This window comes from Staurois parvus, unplaced genomic scaffold, assembly GCF_062004578.1.
Source record: "Staurois parvus isolate SC_StPar_1 unplaced genomic scaffold, SC_StPar_1.0 ptg001841l, whole genome shotgun sequence".
Lineage (NCBI taxonomy): Eukaryota > Metazoa > Chordata > Amphibia > Anura > Ranidae > Staurois > Staurois parvus.
In genome coordinates this window covers 136,714-160,130 of record NW_028319637.1, presented here as the reverse complement: position 1 = coordinate 160,130, position 23,417 = coordinate 136,714, and the positions used below count along the sequence as shown (strand labels likewise).

Below are 23,417 nucleotides of genomic sequence, written 5' to 3'. Positions count from 1 at the left end.
GAAGGGGGGTGAAAGCGTCCGGACTGGAAGGGGGTGAAAGCGTCCGGACTGGAAGGGGGTGAAAGCGTCCGGACTGGAAGGGGGGTGAAAGTGTCCGGACTGGAAGGGGGTGAAAGCGTCCGGACTGGAAGGGGGTGAAAGCGTCCGGACTGGAAGGGGGTGAAAGCGTCCGGACTGGAAGGGGGGTGAAAGTGTCCGGACTGGAAGGGGGGTGAAAGTGTCCGGACTGGAAGGGGGGTGAAAGTGTCCGGACTGGAAGGGGGGGTGAAAGCGTCCGGACTGGAAGGGGGTGAAAGCGTCCGGACTGGAAGGGGGTGAAAGCGTCCGGACTGGAAGGGGGGTGAAAGTGTCCAGACTGGAAGGGGGTGAAAGCGTCCGGACTGGAAGGGGGTGAAAGCGTCCGGACTGGAAGGGGGGTGAAAGTGTCCGGACTGGAAGGGGGGTGAAAGTGTCCGGACTGGAAGGGGGTGAGAGCGTCCGGACTGGAAGGGGGTGAAAGCGTCCGGACTGGAAGGGGGGTGAAAGCGTCCGGACTGGAAGGGAGTGAAAGCGTCCGGACTGGAAGGGGTGAAAGCGTCCGGACTGGAGGGGGGGGGGGGAAAGCGTCCGGACTGGATGGGGGGGGAAAGCGTCGGGACTGGAGGGGGGGCAAGTGGTTAAACGGGGGGACTAGCGGGGTCTGGATGGGGTGGTCATTGTCTGGAGCTGCTCTTTATAGAATCCTCTCTGCTTTGCAGGCGTCTGAAGGCGGTTTTCTGGTCATCGCGGAGGCTGAGCCGTCATTGGCCGACATGTCCACCTCCGGCTACTGGGTGTCCGAGAACGGCAGCCCCACCGACAAGGACAACGTCTTCATCGAACGTGTGAGGACCTACAGTCCCATCACCAAGACGGTGCATGTGCTGGACAGCCCCACACCAATGTCCCCGGTCTCACCGAGCCCTGGATATCAGTCGGTGGTTTGGGCCCCGGAGCCACAGATTATCGAGGTAAGAACGGCCACAGCACAGACGTGGCTTCCTGTATATTTGGTCAGGTGATTGCGCACGGCGGAACGTAGCAGGCGACGCGGTCCCACAGCTCGAAGATCCACAAACTGACCCTCATCTGGAAATAATGGTCACTGTCAGGGGCGGACTGACCATTTGGGAACTCGAACACTGCCCAAGGGCCCGGGGTCAGTTGGTGGGCCCCATGAGATGCCCCTGGTACCTTTTTTATAGGCTTTTTTGAGTGTGAATGAGGACACAGGGGCCCCATGATCCCCCATTGCCCGGGGGCCCCATGAGTTGTCAGTCCGCAACTGATCACTGTGAGAGATATATATATTCTGCCACATGAGTTGTACTTCTGTCCATCCAGTCCTGAAATTTACAAGCTCTGCCACCCAGCACAGGGCAGTAAGGGAATCTGAACTTTCTCTGCTGCACGCATGCCTGAGCTCGGTCTGCTCTCCTGTTTGTGGCCGAACGTACCATGCGTGCCGTGTCTTCGGTTGAACCTGTCTCCAGCTGCGCTCCTGTGTGGGTCTGTGACATCTCCAGGCTTCCACTAATATGCTCAGCACAGGGATGGTGGGAACCCCTCATAATGGTCACAGCGGGGGTACAGACCCGGGAACTCAGCACAGGGACGTTGGGAACCCCTCATAATGGGCACGGCGGGGGTACAGACCCGGGAACTCAGCACAAGGACGGTGGGAACCCCTCATAATGGGCACAGCGGGTGTACAGACCCGGGAACTCAGCACAGGGATGGTGGGAACCCCTCATAATGGGCACAGCGGGGGTACAGACCCCGGAACCATGATATATTTGTTTTGTATTCTCCCCTTCAGAGGTCTATGAAGGAATAGGTCTCCATGTCCCCCATTGGTTGAGTTGCATTCAGTTCTCGGCGATCTCGCTGTGTGTGGCTCGCTCAGTTCTCCGCGTCTGGCATACCTCGGCCTCGCCCATCCTTTTGATCTTTTCACAGTTTCAAACCAGAAGCTGCCACACCTTCCCCTGCACAGACCGTGCGCGCTCCCCGTGTCCGCAGCCAATTAACCCTCAACTGTTTGCATAGGACGAGACTACGCCAACCCCTCCCCCCCCCCCCCCCCACACACACACACCAATCTGTGTTCTGTGATTGGATGAAAGAATGGCATCAGATGATGACCGGCACACAATGCACATTCATGTATCTATCACAACAGAAGTGAGATATGTCTGTGCTCCAATCTGTATACATCCAATCAGGTGCTAAAGAGGGGTGACCACATCCAGGGCCGTGGATAAGGGGGGACCACCAGTTCCTGCTGTATGGGGCCCAGGCCAGTAGGGGGGGCAGGCAGCTGGGTAAATCAGATGTGGGCAGGGAGGGTTATCGGCATGGTGAGGGGGAGGTAATTCCTGGAACCAATCCCCTGTAATGATCTCCCTGCAGCAGCTGAAAGCCAGCAGGAGGTCGAGGAGAGAGGACCAAATATTACTTCTCCCCCCCCCATCCCCTATTATTTGGGGCACATGAAGTAGGAAAAGTTCCCTTGTCCCTCAACACATGAAATCACTGATGAGGGAATTCGGGTGGGCTTACATGCCGCACTCCCACCAATAAATGACAGATCCCTGGCTGTCATAGTAATCCTGTGTGATGTCATTGACCAAATATTACCCCCCCCCAATCCCTTATTATTTGGGGGCACATGAAGCAGGAAAGATTCCCTTGTCCCTCAACGCTGAGGTAGGACTTTGCCACCCCCCCTTTCCCCCTTGTAAGGTACCCCTTCCCCCAAGTATTGAAAGACAGATGGCCTGGTGTGGTACAGAAAGCGGGGGGCACACTCTTACTACCCTCTGATTCCTAAGGGTCCAGATGATAAATTGGGGTGAGCACTATATTTTGTTTTGTTGTTTTTTAATTATTTCTACATAAAAAAAAAAATGTCATTCCTGGAACCGATCCCCTGTATGCATCTCCCTGCAGCAGCTGGAAACGGCTTCTTCTCCTCTCTCCTCGCCCTCCCGCTGGATTTCAGCTGCTGCAGGGAGATGCATACGGGAATCTTTCCTACTTCATGTGCCTCAAATAATAGGGGATGTGGGGGGGGGGAATATTTGGTTCGCTCTCCTCACCCTCCCGCTGGCTTTCAGCTGCTGCAGGGAGATGCATACAGGGGATCGGTTCCAGCGATGACATATTTTTTTTTTTTAATGTAGTAATAATTAAAAAACAACAAAACAAAACATAGTGCTCACCCCAATTTATCACCTGGACCCTTAGGAATCAGAGTGTAGCGAGAGTGTGCCCCCCGCTTTCTGTACCACACCAGGCCATCTGTCTTTCAATACTTGGGGGAGGGAGGGGGTACCTTACAAGGGGAAAGTGGGGGGGTGGCAAAGTCCTACCCCAGCTTTGAGGGACAAGGGAATCTTTCCTACTTCATGTGCCCCAAATAATAGGAGATGGGGGGGTAATAATTGGTCAATGACATAACACAGGATTACTATGACAGCCAGGGATCTGTCATTTATTGGTGGGAGTGCGGCATGTACAGCCCATCCGAATTCCCTCACCAGTGACTTCAAGCATTGAGGGACAGGGGAACTTTGCCTACATCATGTGCCCCAAATAATAGGGGATGGGGGAAGTAATATTTGTTCAATGACATCACACAGAATTCCCATATGACAGCCAGGGATCTGTCATTTAGTGTCGGGAGTGCGGCATGTAAAGCCCACCCAAATTCCCTCACCAGTGACTTCAAGTGTTGAGGGACAAAGGAACTTTTCCTGCACCATGTGCCCCAAATAATAGGGGATGGGGAGGGGGGATGTAATATTTGTTCAATGACATCACACAGAATTACCAGGGATTTGTCATTTAGTGTCAGGAGTGTGGGATGCACCAAATAGGGGAAGAGGGGGGAAAAAGTAGTATTTGTTCAATGATATCACACATGATTACCATATGACAGCCAGGGATCTGTCATTTAGTGTTGGGAGTGCGTCATGTACAGCCCACCCTAATTCTCTCACCAGTGACTTCAAGCATTGAGGGACAAGGGAACTTTGCCTACATCATAATAGGGGATGGGGGAAGTAATATTTGTTCAATGACATCACATAGAATTACCATATGACAGCCAGGGATCTGTCATTTAGTGTCGGGAGTGCGGCATGTAAAGCCCTCCTGAATTCCCTCACCAGTGATTTCAAGTGTTGAGGGACAAGGGAACTTTTCCTGCACCATGTGCCCCAAATAATAGGGGATGGGGAGGGGGGATGTAATATTTGTTCAATGACATCACACAGAATTACCAGGGATTTGTCATTTAGTGTCAGGAGTGTGGGATGCACCAAATAGGGGAAGAGGGGGGAAAAACTAGTATTTGTTCAATAATATCACACATGATTACCATATGACAGCCAGGGATCTGTCATTTAGTGTTGGGAGTGCGTCATGTACAGCCCACCCGAATTCTCTCACCAGTGACTTCAATAATGTTCTTATTTGGGTTTGGGAAATTGTCGATATTTGGACCATTCAGCCAAACTGCCATTGAATTGCACGAGCAACACTGCTTGGGCACCTGCAGTGTGACAATCCCTCACTCCATGACACGAACAACTACTACTATGTACTAGACTCTCTATATGTATTTATTGTTTTGGTTTATTTACTTCCCTATTCTGTCATTTTCTGTGTCATATGTGGTATCTGAGTATATTCTGTTCTCCTGCACTATCTATCCCACATTAGAATATATTTATAAATCTCAGCAATGATCTCAAAGTTCTTCCCGATTTACCGCAGATTATCGTCACCGCGATCTCTACGGTCCCTCCACGTTTCTATATCTCTATCACCTTTGCACAGTCTGTATGTAGCTGTGAACAGAGGACCTGTACTGCGGGGGGGGGGGGGGGGGATAGAGGACTAGTCACTAGGGATGAGCTGAATGTGCCTGGCTTGGGTTGGGTCCGGCATTTGGGGGGGGGGGGCAGAGCATTGCCATGGTGAACCATGTACCAAAGCCTAAACAAAAAAATTTGTTTAGTGAGGAAAAGCAAACTTAGTAATGCTTGAAGGACAATATTACAATTGCAACACTCATTTAACCCCTCGCCTGCCGGACACTTTCACCCCCTTCCAGTCCGGACACTTTCCCCCCCTTCCAGTCCGGACACTTTCACCCCCTTCCAGTCCGGACACTTTCACCCCCTTCCAGTCCGGACACTTCCCCCCCCCCTTCCAGTCCGGACACTTTCCCCCCCTTCCAGTCCGGACACTTTCCCCCCCTTCCTGTCCGGACACTTTCCCTCCCTTCCAGTCCAGACACTTTCACCCCCTTCCAGTCCGGACACTTTCCCCCTCTTCCAGTCCGGACACTTTCACCCTCTTCCAGTCCGGACACTTTCACCCCCTTCCAGTCCGGACACTTTCCCCCCCTTCCAGTCCGGACACTTTCCCCCCCTTCCAGTCCGGACACTTTCCCCCCCTTCCAGTCCGGACACTTTCCCCCCCTTCCAGTCCGGACACTTTCCCCACCCTTCCAGTCCGGACACTTTCCCCCCCCTTCCAGTCCGGACACTTTCCCCCCTCTTCCAGTCCGGACACTTTCCCCCCCTTCCAGTCCGGACACTTTCCCCCCCTTCCAGTCCGGACACTTTCCCCCCCTTCCAGTCGAGACACTTTCACCCCCTTCCAGTCCGGACACTTTCCCCCCCTTCCAGTCCGGACACTTTCCCCCCCTTCCAGTCCGGACACTTTCACCCCCTTCCAGTCGAGACACTTTCACCCCCTTCCAGTCCGGACACTTTCCCCCCCTTCCTGTCCAGGCCAATTTTCAGCTTTCAGCGCTGTCGCACTTTGAATGTCAATTGCGCGGTCGTGCAACAATGTACACAGATTAAATTTTTATCTTTTTTTTTTTTCCACACAGAGCTTTCTTTTGTTGATATTTAATTGCCACTAGATTGCTTGTTTTTATTTTTTGCGCTATAAAAGAAAACATTTGTTGAAACAAAGTTTTTCTTTGCTTCTATTATAACATTTTGCAATTTTTCTCTTTCACTGATGTGCGTTGATGAGGCGGCACTGATGGGCACTGATAGGCGGCACTGATGGGCATTGATAAGGAAGCACTGATAGGCTGCACTGATGGGCATTGATAAGGAAGCACTTATATGCGGCACTGATGGGCACTGATAGGCTGCACTGATGAGGTGGCACTGGTGGGTATTGATAAGAAAGCTCTGATATGCGGCACTGATAGGCACTGATAGGCTTCAGTGATGAGGCGGCACTGGTGGGCATTAATAAGGAAGCACTGATATGCAGCACTGATAGGCTGCACTGTTGAGGCGGCACTTTTGGGCATTGATAAGGAAGCATTGATGAGGCTGCACTGATATGTGGCACTGATAGGTTGCACTGTTGAGGCGGAATTTTTGGGCATTGGTCAGGAAGCACTGATGAGGCTGCACTGATATGCACCACTGATGGACACTGATAGGCTGCACAGTTGAGGCGGCGCTTTTCGGCATTGAAAAGGAAGCTCTGATGAGGCTGCAATGATATGTTGCACTGCTGGGCACTGATAGGCTGCACTGTTGAAGCGGCACTTTTTGGCATTGAAAAGGAAGTTCTGATGAGGTTGCACTGATGGGCACTGATAGGCTGCACTGTTGGGCACTGATAAGGAAGCACTGATGAGGCTGCACTGATAGGCTGAACTGTTGAGCATTGATAAGGAAGCACTGATGAGGCTGCACTGATGGACACTGATAGGCTGCACTGTTGAGGCGGCACTTTTGGGCATTGATAAGGAAGCACTGATGAGGCTACACTGATATGCACCACTGATGGGACTAATAGGCTGCACTGTTGGGCATTGATAAGGAAGCACTGATGAGGCTGCAATGATATGTTGCACTGATGGGCACTGATAGGCTGCACTGTTGAGGCGGCACTTTTGGGCATTGATAAGGAAGCACTGATGAGGCTGCACTGATTGGCTGCACTGTTGAGGCGGCACTTTTGGGCATTGATAAGGAAGCACTGATGAGGCTACACTGATATGCACCACTGATGGGACTAATAGGCAGCACTGTTGAGGTGGTACAGGTGGGCATTGATACGGAGGCACTGATGGGTACTAATAGGCAGCACTGATGGATAGCACTGTTTGGCACTTTTGGGGCTGTACTGATAATCAGTGCCCTTATTATCAATGTAGATGCATTCTTTCACAGTTGCCGGTCATCAGCAGTACTTTCCTTACACTGTGACAGGGTGATTGGACACAGCTGAGCACGTGGTAATAGGCCGCTGTGATTGGCCCTTTACCATGTCATGTGATCAACTGTGTCCAAAGGATGCAGCGATCAGAGAGTGCTGGGTGTGCACCGATTGGGGTGCGTTCTGGGGTCACCTGTGAAGTGTCCAATCTGTATGATGTATACATCCTAACTATTCTTTTATATTCTATTCTATTCTAATCTATTCTATTCTGTTATATCATTGGCTATTGTTTTAATATTCTATTAATTTTTTTCTATTTTATTTTCTATTCTATCCTATTTTTATGTTCTATTATATTCTTTTTTTCAAATTTGAGTCAAAATTCCAGTCGAATTTGATTCAGATTCAAATATTAATCCAAATTTCCTTTCCAGATTTATTACTATTGCAGTTCAGAAATTTGGACACATCCGAATCTCCGGATAACGAAAAATGTGTTTTTAGATTCGGAACAAAACAAACCGCACGTGTCTAGTCCATGCAGCTGCCGCATCCTAACAGACGTGACTGGGACTGCCTGCATGCAGACGCATGGAAGACCTGCGCATCGACTGCGGGCAATGGCGGCCCTTCACGCGGTTGTACAGTCCTGTGAAGGAGGCCTTAGTGCCCGGTCACATCGATGCGATTTTACGAATTGAAATCGCTCTTGAAATGGCATCTAATGAATGTGAATGTCGGCGTCTTAACGTGCGGTTTGCTACGGCGCGATCAATGGCGGACTGACAACTCATGGAGCCCCCGGGCAATAGGGGATCATGGGGCCCCTGTGTCCTTGCCCAAACTCAAAAAAGCCTATGAAAAAGGTACCAGGGGCATCTCATGGGGCCCCCTACTGACCCCGGGCCCTCGGGCGGTGCCCGAGTTTCCAAACGGTCGGTCCGCCCCTGGGCGCGATTTCTAAAGTAGTCCTTGCGTGACTTTTTCTGCAGTTTTGTTGCGATTTCACATACATAGAACAGAATGGAAATCGCGCCGCAAATTGCAGGAAATCATTGAAAATCTTCACAAGCAGCAATAAAGTAAAAAATGGCGCTGAAATCGCGTGATTTTAAAATGCAGCGGTGTGACCGGTGACTGAGTGTTGAGACGTGAACAGCAGCCATAGAATAGAATGGGATTTTTGATGCTGAGATTTGTAGGGCGTGGGGAAATCAGAAAACGCGAGACGAAAGCGCTCAGGTGTGAATGAGCCCCTAAAAGACTGAAGGCGTTGAGCCAACATTGCAGAGAAAACCATCCAGGCCAGATTGTGAACTCCAGAGCAGGGGCGGACTGACCATTTGGAAACTCGGGCACCGCCCGAGGGCCCGGGGTCAGTAGGGGGGCCCCATGAGAAGCCCCTGGTACCTTTTTCATAGGCTTTTTTGAGTTTGGGCAAGGACACAGGGGCCCCATGATCCCCTATTGCCTGGGGGCCCCATGAGTTGTCAGTCCGCCCCTGCTTTAGAGACAGCCGGCGGGGCACGCCGAGGCTCGGGCTTGTGGTTGTCGGTTATTCTTCGATGTGTGAATGAGAATCGCTCTGGGATTTCCTCCCTCCTTTGTGATGGAGTACAATGTGCGGGTCCGTGTTGATGGAGATGTTGCTATAGAAGCCTCCGCAGGGCATGAGGCAGAAAATTCCATTCTATTGTTATGTAACCATCCGGATCAGAATACACCATTCATGGAGTGACCCGGGATCAGAGGCGTCAGACGAGGAATACCCACTTTTCCCATCTGGGCTCTGGTAGCTCTTATTTGTCGCAAATAAAGTTTTCGCGCCGGGTGCGGACGATGTTACATTGTTACAGACTTTGTTACTTTTTATTACTATTATTATTCATATTCGGGGTTTATGTAACAGTTTGCGCAGAACTTTGTAATCCATACACTCAGAGGCGGACTGACCATTTGGAAACTCAGGCACTGCCCGAGGCCCCGGGGTCAGTAGGGGGCCCCATGTAATGCCCCTGGTACCTTTTTTATAGGCTTTTTTGGGTGTGCTTTGAGTGTGGGCAAGGACACAAGGGCCCCATGATCCCCTATTGCCCGGGGGCCCCATGAGTTGTCAGTCTGCCCCTGGGTACACTGACAACCGAACAGCCTTTCTACAAAGAATTACTTTTATTTCCACATCAATCCGCGGGGGTGTGATTTAAGGTCAGCAGCCAATCACATTGAAGCAGGTGTGGCTTTTTATAAGGCTGGATTCACACTTTCGCGTTTTTGCGAGGAAGTTTTCTATTAAAAATGATAAAGCGCATTTATTGCATGTATTAAAATGTGCGTCAATGGCAATGGAAGCGCAGGTCAGCGCCTTATAATGCACATGCAGCAGTGTGACCCCTCCCATTTCCTGCTGATTACAGCAAGGTGGCCCCTCCCATCTCCTACTGATTACAGCAAGGTGACCCCTCCCATCTCCTACTGATTACAACAAGGTGGCCCCTCCCATCTCCTGATTACAGCAAGGTGGCCCCTCCCATCTCCTACTGATTACAGCAAGGTGACCCCTCCCATCTCCTGATTACAGCAAGGTGGCCCCTCCCATCTCCTACTGATTACTGCAAGGTGGCCCCTCCCATCTACTGATTACAGCAAGGTGACCCCTCCCATCTACTGATTACAGCAAGGTGACCCCTCCCATCTCCTACTGATTACAGCAAGGTGACCCCTCCCATTTCCTACTGATTACAGCAAGGTGGCCCCTCCCATCTACTGATTACAGCAATGTGACCCCTCCCATCTCCTGATTACAGCAAGGTGGCCCCTCCCATCTCCTGATTACTGCAAGGTGGCCCCTCCCATCTACTGATTACAGCAAGGTGGCCCCTCCCATCTACTGATTACAGCAAGGTGGCCCCTCCCATCTCCTACTGATTACAGCAAGGTGGCCCCTCCCATCTCCTACTGATTACAGCAAGGTGGCCCCTCCCATCTCCTACTGATTACAAGCAAGGTGGCCCCTCCCATCTCCTACTGATTACAGCAAGGTGGCCCCTCCCTCTCCTAATTGCAGCAATGTGGCCCCCCTCTCCTAATTGCAAGAATGTAGCCCCTCCCTCTCCATCTAATTGCAGCAATGTGGCCCCTCCCTCCTCTGCTAATTGCAGCAATGTGGCCCCTCCCTCCTCTGCTAATTGCAGCAATGTGGCCCCTCCCTCTACTGCTTATTGCAGAAGTGTAGACCCTCCTTCTCATGCTAATTATAGAAATGTGGCCCCTCCCTCCTCTGCTAATTGCAGCAATGTGGCCCCTCCCTCTACTGCTTATTGCAGCAATATAGCCCCTCCTTCTCATGCTAATTATAGAAATGTGGCCCCTCCTTTTTATAATGATGGCAATGTGTTCTCTCCAGCTAATTGCAACACTGTGGCTCCTTCCCTCTCTAATTACAGCAATGTGACCCTTCCCTCTCCATCTAGTTACAGCAATGTGACCCCTCCCTCTCCATCTAGTTACAGCAATGTGACCCCTCCCTCTCCATCTAGTTACAGCAATGTGACCCCTCCCTCTCCATCTAGTTACAGCAATGTGGCCACTCCCTTTTTTAAATACAATGTAGCTCCGCCCTCTCCTAACTACAGCAATGTGGCTCCTCCTTCTCCTGCTAATTACATCAATGTGGCCCCTCCCTTCTCTGCTAATTACAGCAATGTGGCCCCTCCGTCCTCTGCTAATGACAGCAATGTGGCCCCTCCCTCCTCTGCTAATTACAGCAATGTGGCCCCTCCCACCTCTGCTAATTACAGCAATGTGGCCCCTCCCATCTCTGCTAATTACAGCAATGTGGCCCCTCCCTCTCCTAATTACAGCAATGTGGCCCCTCCCTCCTCTGACAGCAATGTGTTCCTTCCCTCTCCCTCTAAAGACAGCAATGTGGCCCCTCCCACCTCTGCTAATGACAGTAATGTGGCCCCTCCCACCACTGCTAATGACAGCAATGTGGCCCCTCCTACCGCTGCTAATGACAGCAAAGTGGCCACTCCCATCTCTGCTAATGACAGCAATGTGGCCCCTCCAACCTCCGCTAATGACAGCAATGTGGCCCCTCCCTATCCTGCTAATGACAGCAATGTGGCCCCTCCCACCTTTGCTAATGACAGCAATGTGGCCCCTTCCACCTCTGCTAATGACAGCAATGTGGCCCCTCCCACCTCTGCTAATGACAGCAATGTGGCCCCTCCCACCTCTGCTAATGCCAGCAATGTGGCCCCTCCCACCTCTGCTAATGCCAGCAATGTGGCCCCTCCCACCTCTGCTAATGCCAGCAATGTGGCCCCTCCCACCTCTGCTAATGCCAGCAATGTGGCCCCTCCCACCTCTGCTAATGCCAGCAATGTGGCCCCTCCCTCCCCTGCTGATGAAGGAAGGATTTTTCTGCGCAGTAATATCCGTCTATGTGTCGTTCGCTCTCATTATATGAGTGGGAGCCAGAAAGCCGAACTTGTCTCTGTGATTCATCGTTCGCTCAGACAAATTACATTTCTGTCATTCAGGTTTCCTGAGGAAATGATCTGATAATTGTGAAGTCGGAGTTCTCCCTCATTTAATGCCCTCGTATTATGTGATGATATATTATCCGCTTCATTCCCTACATATGTAATTACATCCAATCATCGGCTTCTCTGATCCCACTGACTTCCTCACCAATGTAGTACTTACTATACACTAATTCCCGTGGCTGCTTTGCATACTCGCCGTGTGTACAGTGTGTGTGCCGTGTGTAACGTGTGTGTGCACCGTGTGTGTACCATGTGTGTGCCGTGTGTAACGTGTGTGTGCCATGTGTGTACCGTGTGTGTACCGTGTGTGTCATTACTGAGCCGGAACTTTGTCCTAGCTTGAATGTGGAGTTTTATTGAAATACCGATGCTTGCGGGCTTCCCAGGAGGATGAAGCTCTGATGCTTGTGGGCTTTCCATTAGGATGAAGCTCTGATGCTTGTGGGCTTCCCAGGAGGATGAAGCTCTGATGCTTGTGGGCTTCCCAGGACAATGAAGCACTAATGCTTGCGGGCTTCCAACGAGGGTGAAGCTCTGATGCTTGCGGGCTTCCCAGGACAATGAAGCACTGATGCTTGTGGGCTTCCCAGGACGATGAAGCTCTGATGCTTGTGGGCTTCCCAGGAGGATGAAGCTCTGATGCTTGTGGGCTTCCCAGGAGGATGAAGCACTGATGTTTGTGGGCTTCTCAGTAGGATGAAGCTCTGATGCTTGTGGGCTTCCCAGGAGGATGAAGCACTGATGTTTGTGGGCTTCTCAGTAGGATGAAGCTCTGATGCTTGTGGGCTTCCCAGTAGGATGAAGCTCTGATGCTTGTGGGCTTCCCAGGAGGATGAAGCACTGATGCTTGTGGGCTTCCCAGTAGGATGAAGCTCTGATGCTTGTGGTCTTCCCAGTAGGATGAAGCTCTGATGCTTGTGGTCTTCCCAGTAGGATGAAGCTCTGATGCTTGTGGTCTTCCCAGTAGGATGAAGCTCTGATGCTTGCGGGCTGCCCAAGACGATGAAGCTCTGATGCTTGTGGGCTTCCCAGGACAATGAAGCTCTGATGCTTGTGGGCTTCCCAGCATGATGAAGCACTGATGCTTGCGGGGTTCCCATGGAGGACGAATCTCTGCTTGTGGGCTTCCCAGGAGGACGAAGCTCTAATGCTTGTGGGTTTCAGGAAAAGGAAGCTCTGATGCTTCTGGGGTCCCAGGATGATGAAGCTGTGATGCTTGCAGGCTTCTCAGGAGGATGAAGCTCTGATGCTTGCGGGCTTCCCAGGAGGATGAAGCTCTGATGCTTGCGGGCTTCCCAGGAGGATGAAGCACTGATGCTTGTGGGGTTTCCATGGAGGATGAAGCTCTGATGCATGAGGGGGCAAGAGAATGAAACACTGATATTTGGTGGAGTCCCAGGGGGAATGAAGCACAGATGCTGGGAGGGGAAATACTGACATTTTGGGAAAATATTCTCAGAAGGATGCTATAGTAGAATGCGGAGTGGCCCTCAAGGTGGGGACACTGTCCACCAGCTCTTTGGTGGGCAGTTCCAGAAGGTTGAGACATTGACATCTTGGTGGGAGCCCAGAAGGTTGAGACGTCTTGGTGGGGGCCCAGAAGGTTGAGACGTCTAGGTGGGGGCCCAGAAGGTTGAGACGTCTTGTGGGGGCCCAGAAGGTTGAGACATCTTGTGGGGGCCCAGAAGGTTGAGACATCTTGTGGGGGCCCAGAAGGTTGAGACATCTTGTGGGGGCCCAGAAGGTTGAGACATCTTGGTGGGGGCCCAGAAGGTTGAGACATCTTGGTGGGGGCCCAGAAGGTTGAGACATCTTGGTGGGGGCCCAGAAGGTTGAGACATCTTGGTGGGGGCCCAGAAGGTTGAGACTTCTTGGTGGGGGCCCAGAAGGTTGAGACTTCTTGGTGGGGGCCTAGAAGGTTGAGACATCTTGGTGGGGGCCCAGAAGGTTTAGACTACTTGGTGGGGGCCCAGAAGGTTGAGACATCTTGGTGGGGGCCCAGAAGGTTGAGACTTCTTGGTGGGGGCCCAGAAGGTTGAGACTTCTTCGTGGGGGCCCAGAAGGTTGAGACATCTTGGTGGGGGCCCAGAAGGTTGAGACATCTTGGTGGGGGCCCAGAAGGTTGAGACATCTTGGTGGGGGCCCAGAAGGTTGAGACATCTTGGTGGGGGCCCAGAAGGTTGAGACTTCTTGGTGGGGGCCCAGAAGGTTGAGACTTCTTGGTGGGGGCCCAGGAGGTTGAAACAATGACATTTGGGGGAAGGGGGGAAGCGGTGGACTGATACACCAACATCTGGGGGGGGGGCTCCAGAAAGATGAGACCTCCATATCTGGAGAAGGGGAAGTCTCAAAAGGTTAAGACACCGGTGTTTGGGGGGCTGGTCACAGAAGGATCAGGCACCAACTCTGGTCCATTATATCTCTCGTTGAGCTTTCTCTGCTCCTCTTCTAGACCCCCCACCATGGAGTCTCACTCCTTCTGCCACGTTCTCTGTAGTGTAAACTCCAGCAGAGAAAACATGACTCCCTCTTCATGGTTGCAGGTAGTAGGGCAGCAATCTCCTCGCCAGAGTTCCCCAAGAAGATAATAGAAGATCTGGCATTCCATCCTCCACCCAAAACTGAAATGTCCACTTTTCTCATTTAACCAGTGAGTGCCTCTTGCAGCTCCCAGTGGCCTGTCCCCCTACCTGTCTCTGCGGTGCCTTCATCCCACGCCGCCGTTTACTGCCCTGCTTCAAGGCCGTGCCCCTTAAAGGGGATGTCTTAGGTGATCCTGGCAGCTAAGCCGAGGATTAAGGGTGTTCCTGTTTGTTTACTGTAAGCATTCTTCTTCTTCTTTTTTTTTTTCTTGTTTTATGGCCGTCGTTCGCCTTTAAGACTTGACATTGGCGGTGACATGGGTGTGCCGTGTGTAACATATTTGTGTCATGATAGACTCTGGTTTGAATATCTGTTTGCTCAGCAGAACTCAGGTGCTCAGTCACTGGAGTCGTCCACCACCTTCAGTCCCTCCTGAGATTTATTCCGGAGTTTCCGTCGCTAGACCGAGCGATTTTACCGCCCCTCCTGAGCAATGGATTGGCCGGGGATGCGATGGGTGAGCACGCCATGCCGAGTGTTGATGTCTGCGGGAGTTCTGTTCTGATACCCAGTAGGAAGAGGCGACAAGTGTTTGCGCGGGCCGGAGAGTAACAATTTCACGCTTCAGGATTCTAAACAAACCCATCTGCGCGTTCACATTCCAAGTTCTGCTTTTCCTACTCTCACCCGGGCGGTTTTATGTTGTCTTGTCGGGTTTTTTAGGGGGTTTTTTTTCTACATTGACTGGTTCAGGTGCATGCAGATACTTTAGTTACATGTCAGTTGCGTTGGATTGCACACGTATGTTTTGCAGATTTGTCTTTTTTTTTTTAAATTATAGCTTTGACAGTGGCTGTGGTATGTTGTTGGAGGAGGGAGGTGGGGGGGAGGGGGTGCTGTCTGACAAGGGATAGGATTTTGCCTAAAAGCATTTTCTTTACCTGGCGTGTCTCCTTCCCATCTAAAAGCTGCCAAACACAAGTATCAGGAGAAGCAATGATGTTGCCCGTAGCAACAACAATCAAAAGTTCTCAGTACTATTAGAGGCATAACGGGATTCGTTTACAGCCGGCAGAGACCATTGTATTGGTTTATTTTTAAGCAAGCAACAGTTTGTGTTTTTATTTGTAGTTTTACTGATTTTTACTGGTAAAATTATTTATTATCATAGTTAGTAGTGGTAGTAATAATAATTATTATTCTTATTATACTAGTGATTGTCCCACTGGAGAGCAGGTTACATTTTATTACGGTTATTAATGAATATAATAATAATAATAATAATACCATCATTGTCCTAATTGACATAATTAAGAATATTGTTATATTTATATATTTTTCATATTCTTTAATATTAATATAATAATAATAATATACATTTACAGTTATTTTTCATATTCTTTAATATTAATCTATTAGTAATACCATCATTGTCATAATTATTATTATACAGTATTTATATAGCGCCAGAAAGGTTTGCTCAGCGCTGTACATTATAGTGGGGGACAGAACATGAGACAGACAATACAGTAACAATACAATACACGAGGGGTTCGAGGGCCCTGCTCTTTGGAGCTTACAATCTAGGAGGGAGGGACATCATAATCAAGAATATTAATATTATTATTATATTTACTTTTTCATATTCTTTAATATTAATATAATTTATTTTTATTTTTCATGTTCTTTAATATTAATATAATAGTAACACCATCATTGTCATAAGTGACATAAGTAAGAATATTATTTATATTTATTTTTCATATTCTTTAATATTATAATAATAATACCATTATTGACATCATAATTAAGAATATTATATTTATTTTTCATATACTTTAATATTAATATAATAATACCATCATTGTCATAATTAAGACTATTATTAAAATATTTTTCATATTCTTTAATATTAATATAATAGTAACACCATCATTGTCATAATTAAGAATATTATTATTATATTTTTCATATTCTTTAATATTAATATAATAGTAACACCATCATTGTCATAATTATTATTATTATTATTATTATACAGTATTTATATAGCGCCAAAAAGTTTGCTCAGCGCTGTACATTGTAGTGGGGACAGAACATGAGACAATACAGTAACAATACAATACACGAGGGGTTAGAGGGCCCTGCTCTTTGGAGCTTACAATCTAGGAGAGAGGGACATCATAATCAAGAATATTAATATTATTATTATATTTATTTTTTTCATATTCTTTAATATTAATATAATAGTAACACCATCATTGTCATAATTGAAATCATAAGTAAGAATAATATTATTTATATTTATTTTTCATATTCTTTAATATTCTAATAACAATACCATCATTGACATCATAATTAAGAATATTATATTTATTTTTCATATACTTTAATATTAATATAATAATACCATCATTGTCATAATTAAGACTATTATTATAATATTTTTCATATTCTTTAATATTAATATAATAGTAACACCATCATTGTCATAATTATTATTATTATACAGTATTTATATAGCGCCAGAAAGGTTTGCTCAGCGCTGTACATTATAGTGGGGACAGACCATGAGACAATACAGTAACAATACAATACACGAGGGGTTAGAGGGCCCTGATCCTGGGAGCTTACAATCTAGGAGGGAGGGACATCATAATCAAGAATATTAATATTATTATTATATTTACTTTTTCATATTCTTTAATATTAATATAATTTATTTTTATTTTTCATATTCTTTAATATTAATATAATAGTAACACCATCATTGTCATAAGTGACATAAGTAAGAATATTATTTATATTTATTTTTCATATTCTTTAATATTATAATAATACCATTATTGACATCATAATTAAGAATATTATATTTATTTTTCATATACTTTAATATTAATATAATAGTAATACCATCATTGTCATAATTAAGAATATTATATTTATTTTTCATATTCTTTAATATTAATATAATAGTAACACCATCATTGTCATAATTATTATTATTATTATTATTATTATACAGTATTTATATAGCGCCAAAAAGTTTGCTCAGCGCTGTACATTATAGTGGGGGACAGAACAGACAATACAGTAACAATACAATACACGAGGGGTTAGAGGGCCCTGCTCTTTGGAGCTTACAATCTAGGAGGGAGGGACATCATAATCAAGAATATTAATATTATTATTATATTTATTTTTTCATATTCTTTAATAATAATATAATTTATGTTTAGTTTTCCTATTCTTTAATATTAATATAATAGTAACACCATCATTGTCATAATTGAAATCATAAGTAAGAATAATATTATTTATATTTATTTTTCATATTCTTTAATATTATAATAATAATAATACCATCATTGACATCATAATTAAGAATATTATATTTATGTTTCACATACTTTAATATTAATATAATAATACCATCATTGTCATAATTAAGACTATTATTATTATAATATTTTTCATATTCTTTAATATTAATATAATAGTAATACCATCATTTTCATATTCTTTAATAATAATATAATTTATGTTTAGTTTTCCTATTCTTTAATATTAATATAATAGTAATACCATCATTGTCATAATTGACATCATAAGTAAGAATGTTCTTTATATTTATTTTTCATATTCTTTAATATTATAATAAAAATAATACCATCATTGACATGATAATTAAGAATATTATATTTATTTTTCATATACTTTAATATTAATAAATAATTAAGAATATTATTATTATTATTATATATATTTTTCATATTCTTTATATAGCATTAATACCATCATTGTCATAATTAAGAATATTATTATTATATTTTTCATATTCTTTAATATTAATATAATAGTAACACCATCATTGTCATAATTGACATCATAAGTAAGAATGTTCTTTATATTTATTTTTCATATTCTTTAATATTATAATAAAAATAATACCATCATTGACATGATAATTAAGAATATTATATTTATTTTTCATATACTTTAATATTAATACAATAGTAATACCATCATTGTCATAATTGACATAATTAAGAATATTATTATTATATATATTTTTCATATTCTTTATATAGCATTAATACCATCATTGTCATAATTGAGAATATTATTATTATATTTTTCATATTTTTTAGTATTTATTTCAGGTACTTATATAGCGCCATCAATTTACACAGTGCTTTACACATATATATTGTACAGTCTCTAACCCTCAAGGGGCGTACAATCTAAGGTCCCTCCCTAACTTACAATCATACATACACATATTAGGGCCAATTTAGACAGGAGTCAATTCACCTGCAAACTCCAAGCAGGTGGTGCCGTGGCTGGAATTCAAACCAACGACCCGAGTACTGCCAGGCGGAAGTGCTAACCATTTAGCCACTGTGCTGCACAGTGATATTAATATGATAGTACTACCATCATTGTCATAATTGACATCGTAATTAAGAATAGTATTATATTTTTATTAATTTGTCATATTCTTTAATATTAATATAATAATATATTTATATTTATTTTTCATATTTGTTAATATTAATATAATACCATCATTGTCATAACTGACATAATAAGAATATTATTATATTTATAGTTTTCATATTCTTTAATATTAACATAATAGTAATACCATTATTATATTTATATTTATTTTTCATATTCTTTAATATATATTTATTTCAGGTACTTATATAGCGCCATCAATTTACGCAGCGCTTTACATATATATTGTACATTCACATCAGTCCCCGCCCCCGAGGAGCGTACAATCTAAGGTCCCTAACAGGGACGGACTGATAACTCATGGGGCCCCCGGGCAATAGGGGATCATGGGGCCCCTGTGTCTTTGCCCACACCCAAATTAGCCTATGAAAAAGCCAAGGAAAGGTACCAGGGGCATCTCATGGAGCCCCCTACTGACCCCGGGCCCTCGGGCAGTGCCCGAGTGCTCAAATGGTCAGTCCGCCCCTGGTCCCTAACCTAATTCATACATATACATACTAGGGACAATTTAGACAGCATCCATTTAACCTACCAGCATGTCTTTGGAGTGTGGGAGGAAACCGGAGTACCCGGAGGAAACCCACACAGTCACAGGGAGAACATGCAAACTCCAGGCAGGTGGTGCCGTGGCTGGGATTCAAACCAACGACCCGAGTACTGCCAGGCGGAAGTGCTAACCATTTAGCCACTGTGCTGCCTATTAATATAATAGTAATACCATCATTGTCATAATTAAGAATATTATTATTATATTTATATTTATTTTTTATATTCTTTAATATAATAATAATATTAATACCATCGTCATAATTGGCATAATTAAAAATATTATGATTATATTTGTATATATTTTTCATATTCTTCAATATTAATATTATGATAATACCATCATTGTCATAATTGACATCATAATTGAGATTATTATTCTTATGTTTATATTTATTTTTCATATTCTTTAATATTAATCATCATAAAAAAATAATTGTCATTATTATAATATTATTTTTATTATTAGGAGGATATATTATTAAAATTGTTGCTGTTATTTACTATTGTTATTATTTCTATTGTTAGTAGAAGTTCTAGTAATAACAATAATAATTATGAAAGACATTTTTTTTTTTACCAGATTACTGTTAGAATTGTTGCTGTTCTTTATTTTTATCATTTTTTTATTAGTAGAAGTAGTAGTAATTATAATATTATTATTACAAATCATAAAATAATAAAACATATATTATACTAAATCTTAAGAGTAATAATATTACTATTATTATTCCCAATAATCCTCCTCATATAAAAAATAATAAAATGAATTTGAATTATTATCATATGAAAAATATTAATCATAATATTAATATAATTATTATGGCAATGATTATTTTATGATTATTAAAGAATATGAAAAATAAATATAATAAGAATAATATTTATTTTTATTATTAATAATAATAATCATATTATATTCATGATAATAACCATAATAAAATGCAACCCGTTCCACTGTAGGGCAACGCAGACTCAGAATGTGTTGAAAAATACACAAAGAGAAGTCATCTTATGTGAAAGCTGCACGTCAAAACAATCACTAGATCCAGAGATATAGGCGGCTGAAGTCATGTGCAGCTCTCCATTTATACTGTCAAAATCAAGCTTGCTCCTCCCACTCCCACCTCTTGTGTCTCCTTGTTGATGATGGAGGATGGACATCCCATTAAAGGACAAATCTAGAGGTTCTGGAGGAGGCGGGGACAAGATGATTTTATAGAGAAAGTTGAGAGTTACACATAACTTGAGCTGCTGATATCGCAGAATCTTCTCAGATGCCGTCTCTGTCAGTTTGAACAGAAATGTAACAAGCGGGAACAATCAGAACAATGTAACAATAACAGTGAAACAATAGTGATACAATTCCAAGGTGACCTAAATTGGTGATCTGAGGAGCTTACAGCCTAATATGCAGGTGGAAGAAACGAAACTCAGCCTGGAACATAGCAATAGAACTGGGGTGTGACTGGTGGAGGGTTGGGGCTGGTGGAGAGTTGGAAATTGTAGAGGGTTGGGAATGGTTGGGAGTTGGTACTGGTTGAGGGTTGGGGCTGGTGGAAGATTGGAACTTTTGGAGGGTTTGTAGAAAGTTGGCACTGGTAGGGGGTTGGGAATAGTTGGGAGTTGGCACTGGTAGGGGGTTGGGGCTGGTAGAGGTGGGGCTGGTTGGGAGTTGGCACTGGTAGGGGGTTGGGGCTGGTAGAGGTGGGGCTGGTTGGGAGTTGGCACTGGTAGGAGGTTGGGGCTGGTAGAGGTGGGGCTGGTTGGGAGTTGGCACTGGTAGAGGGTTGGGAATAGTTGGGAGTTGGCACTGGTAGGGGATTGGGTCTTGTAGAGGTGGGGCTGGTTGAGAGTTGGGGCTGGAAGAGGTGGGGCTAGTTGGCAGTTGGCACTGATAGTGGGTTGGGGCTGGTAGAGGGTTGGGACTATAAGACCATTGGTACTGATTGGGAGTTGGGGCTGGTAGAGGGTTAGGACTAGCAGAGAGTTGGCACTGGTTAAGAGTTGGGGCTGGTTGAGGCTGGTGGAGGATTAGAACTTGTAGAGGGTTGGCAGAAAGTTTGCACTGGTAGAGGGTTGGAAATAGTTGGGTTGGAGTTGGCACTGGTATGGGGGTGGGGCTTGTTGAGAAGCCTTGTTGAGAAGGGGGCTAGTGGAGGGTTGGGGCTGGTTGAGAGTTGGGGCTGGTTGGGTGTTGAGGCTGGTTGGGTGTTGAGGCTGGTTGGGTGTTGAGGCTGGTTGGAGGTTGTGGCTGGTTGGGGGTTGTGGCTGGTTGGGGCTTGAGGCTGGTTGGGGCTTGAGGCTGGTTGGGGCTTGAGGCTGGTTGGGGCTTGAGGCTGGTTGGGGCTTGAGGCTGGTTGGGGTTTGGGGCTGGTTGGGGCTTGAGGCTGGTTGGGGGTTGAGGCTGGTTGCGGCTTGGGACTGGTTGGGAGTTAGCACTGGCAGAGGGTTGGGAGTTGGGACAGTTAAAGAGTTGATGCTGATAGAAGGTTAGTGCTGGTAGAGGATTGGAATTGGTAGAAGGTTTGGACTGGTGGAAGGGTTGGAACTGCTAACCAGCTGAGGCTGGCGGAGGGTCTGGGGACTGGCGGAGGGTCTGGGGACTGGCGGAGGGTCTGGGACTGGCGGAGGTTCCGTGGCTGGTGGAGGTTCCGTGGCTGGCAGAGAGTCTGAGGGTGGCAGAGAGTCTGAGGGTGGCAGAGGGGTGTGAGAATATCTTGGCTTTAAGTTTTACTGACAGGTGAGAATGCAAACATCACAGACCGGTCTAAAGAAATTCGATGTAAGAGACCGCCTGAAGCCATGGAGACATGATGAGTCATGTGCGTGTCTTGCGTCATCAGGGAGGGCAGGGGGTGGGGAGGGTAGAGTGGTTGTAGGTGTCTCTAATGAACATATTTCCTCACACATGAAGTATTTATGATCTGTCAGCATTGTGTCTGCAGTGAGAAGTGGGGGGGGGGGGGTTATTTGTATAGAGATGGTTTCCCTTTTATGAAGAAGGTGAAAGTTTTTAGTTCTCGTGGATTGTAGAGGAACCGGCTCCCAGTGTGAGGAGCTGCACATGTTCTCCTCTTGGGTGCTGGATCTTGGGAGGATCTGAGGGGTGAAGGTGCAGGAATTGGGGTGATCTGAGGGGTTAAGGTACAGGAACTTGGAGGATCTGAGGGGTGAAGGTGCAGGCGTTGGGGTGATCTGAGGGGTGATTGGTGAAGGAATTGGGGTGATGGTGCAGGAATTGGGGTGATCTGAGGAGTGAAGGTATAGGAATTGGGGCGATGTGAGGGGAGAATTTGCAGGAATTGAGGTGATCTGAGGGGTGAAGGTACAGGAATTGGGGTGATGTGAGGGGAGAATTTGCAGGAATTGAGGTGATCTGAGGGGTGAAGGTGCAGGAATTGGGGGTGATCAGAGGTCTATATCGCCCCATCCTTCCCCTAAACCCAGCTGTCTTCTGCTCGTAGATCTGACACGTAATTCATTGATGACCCCTGACATGGTGTTTGAAGTCGGTAGAATTATTCTCGTGTTCGATTTCCTGTCTCTGGCTGTTCCACCTGCAGTATTTGCATTAAAAGCATCTGAAATCTGAACTGTCTGTGTTCCACCTCTGAGCTGACCAATGAGGAATGATGTGATCTGTTCTGATTAGGGGAACTCTGAGGAGTGAAGGTGCAGGAATTGGGGTGATCTGAGGAGTGAAGGTGCAGGAATTGGGGTGATCTGAGGGGTGAAGGTGCAGGAATTGGGGTGATCTGAGGGGTGAAGGTGCAGGAATTGGGGTGATCTGAGGAGTGAAGGTGCAGGAATTGGGGTGATCTGAGGAGTGAAGGTGCAGGAATTGGGGTGATCTGAGGGGTGAAGGTGCAGGAATTGGGGTTATCTGAGGGGTGAAGGTGCAGGAATTGGGGTTATCTGAGGGGTGAAGGTGCAGGAATTGGGGTTATCTGAGGGGTGAAGGTGCAGGAACTGGGAGGATCTGAG

The 23,417-nt window shown here is 45.7% G+C and overlaps 1 protein-coding gene across 24 annotated transcripts in view; it reads left to right on the top strand.

Annotated features, from left to right (window-relative positions):
• Window positions 1–740: 740 nt before the first annotated feature.
• The window catches only part of POF1B (POF1B actin binding protein), a 114,240-nt gene continuing 91,563 nt past the window's right edge, over window positions 741–23,417 (top strand). For 20 of the 24 annotated variants that reach the window (XR_016308821.1, XM_089664125.1, XM_089664127.1 and 17 more), the window contains exon 1: window positions 741–989. Coding sequence is in view for 23 of the 24 variants with exons in the window: in XM_089664125.1 (XP_089520251.1) it covers window positions 792–989 (198 nt within the window). In the remaining variant the exon portion in view is untranslated. Of the gene's footprint in view, window positions 990–14,826; window positions 14,881–23,417 lie in introns of those variants that run through there. The other 4 variants (XM_089664129.1, XM_089664128.1, XM_089664130.1 and 1 more) reach the window with 4 other exon arrangements.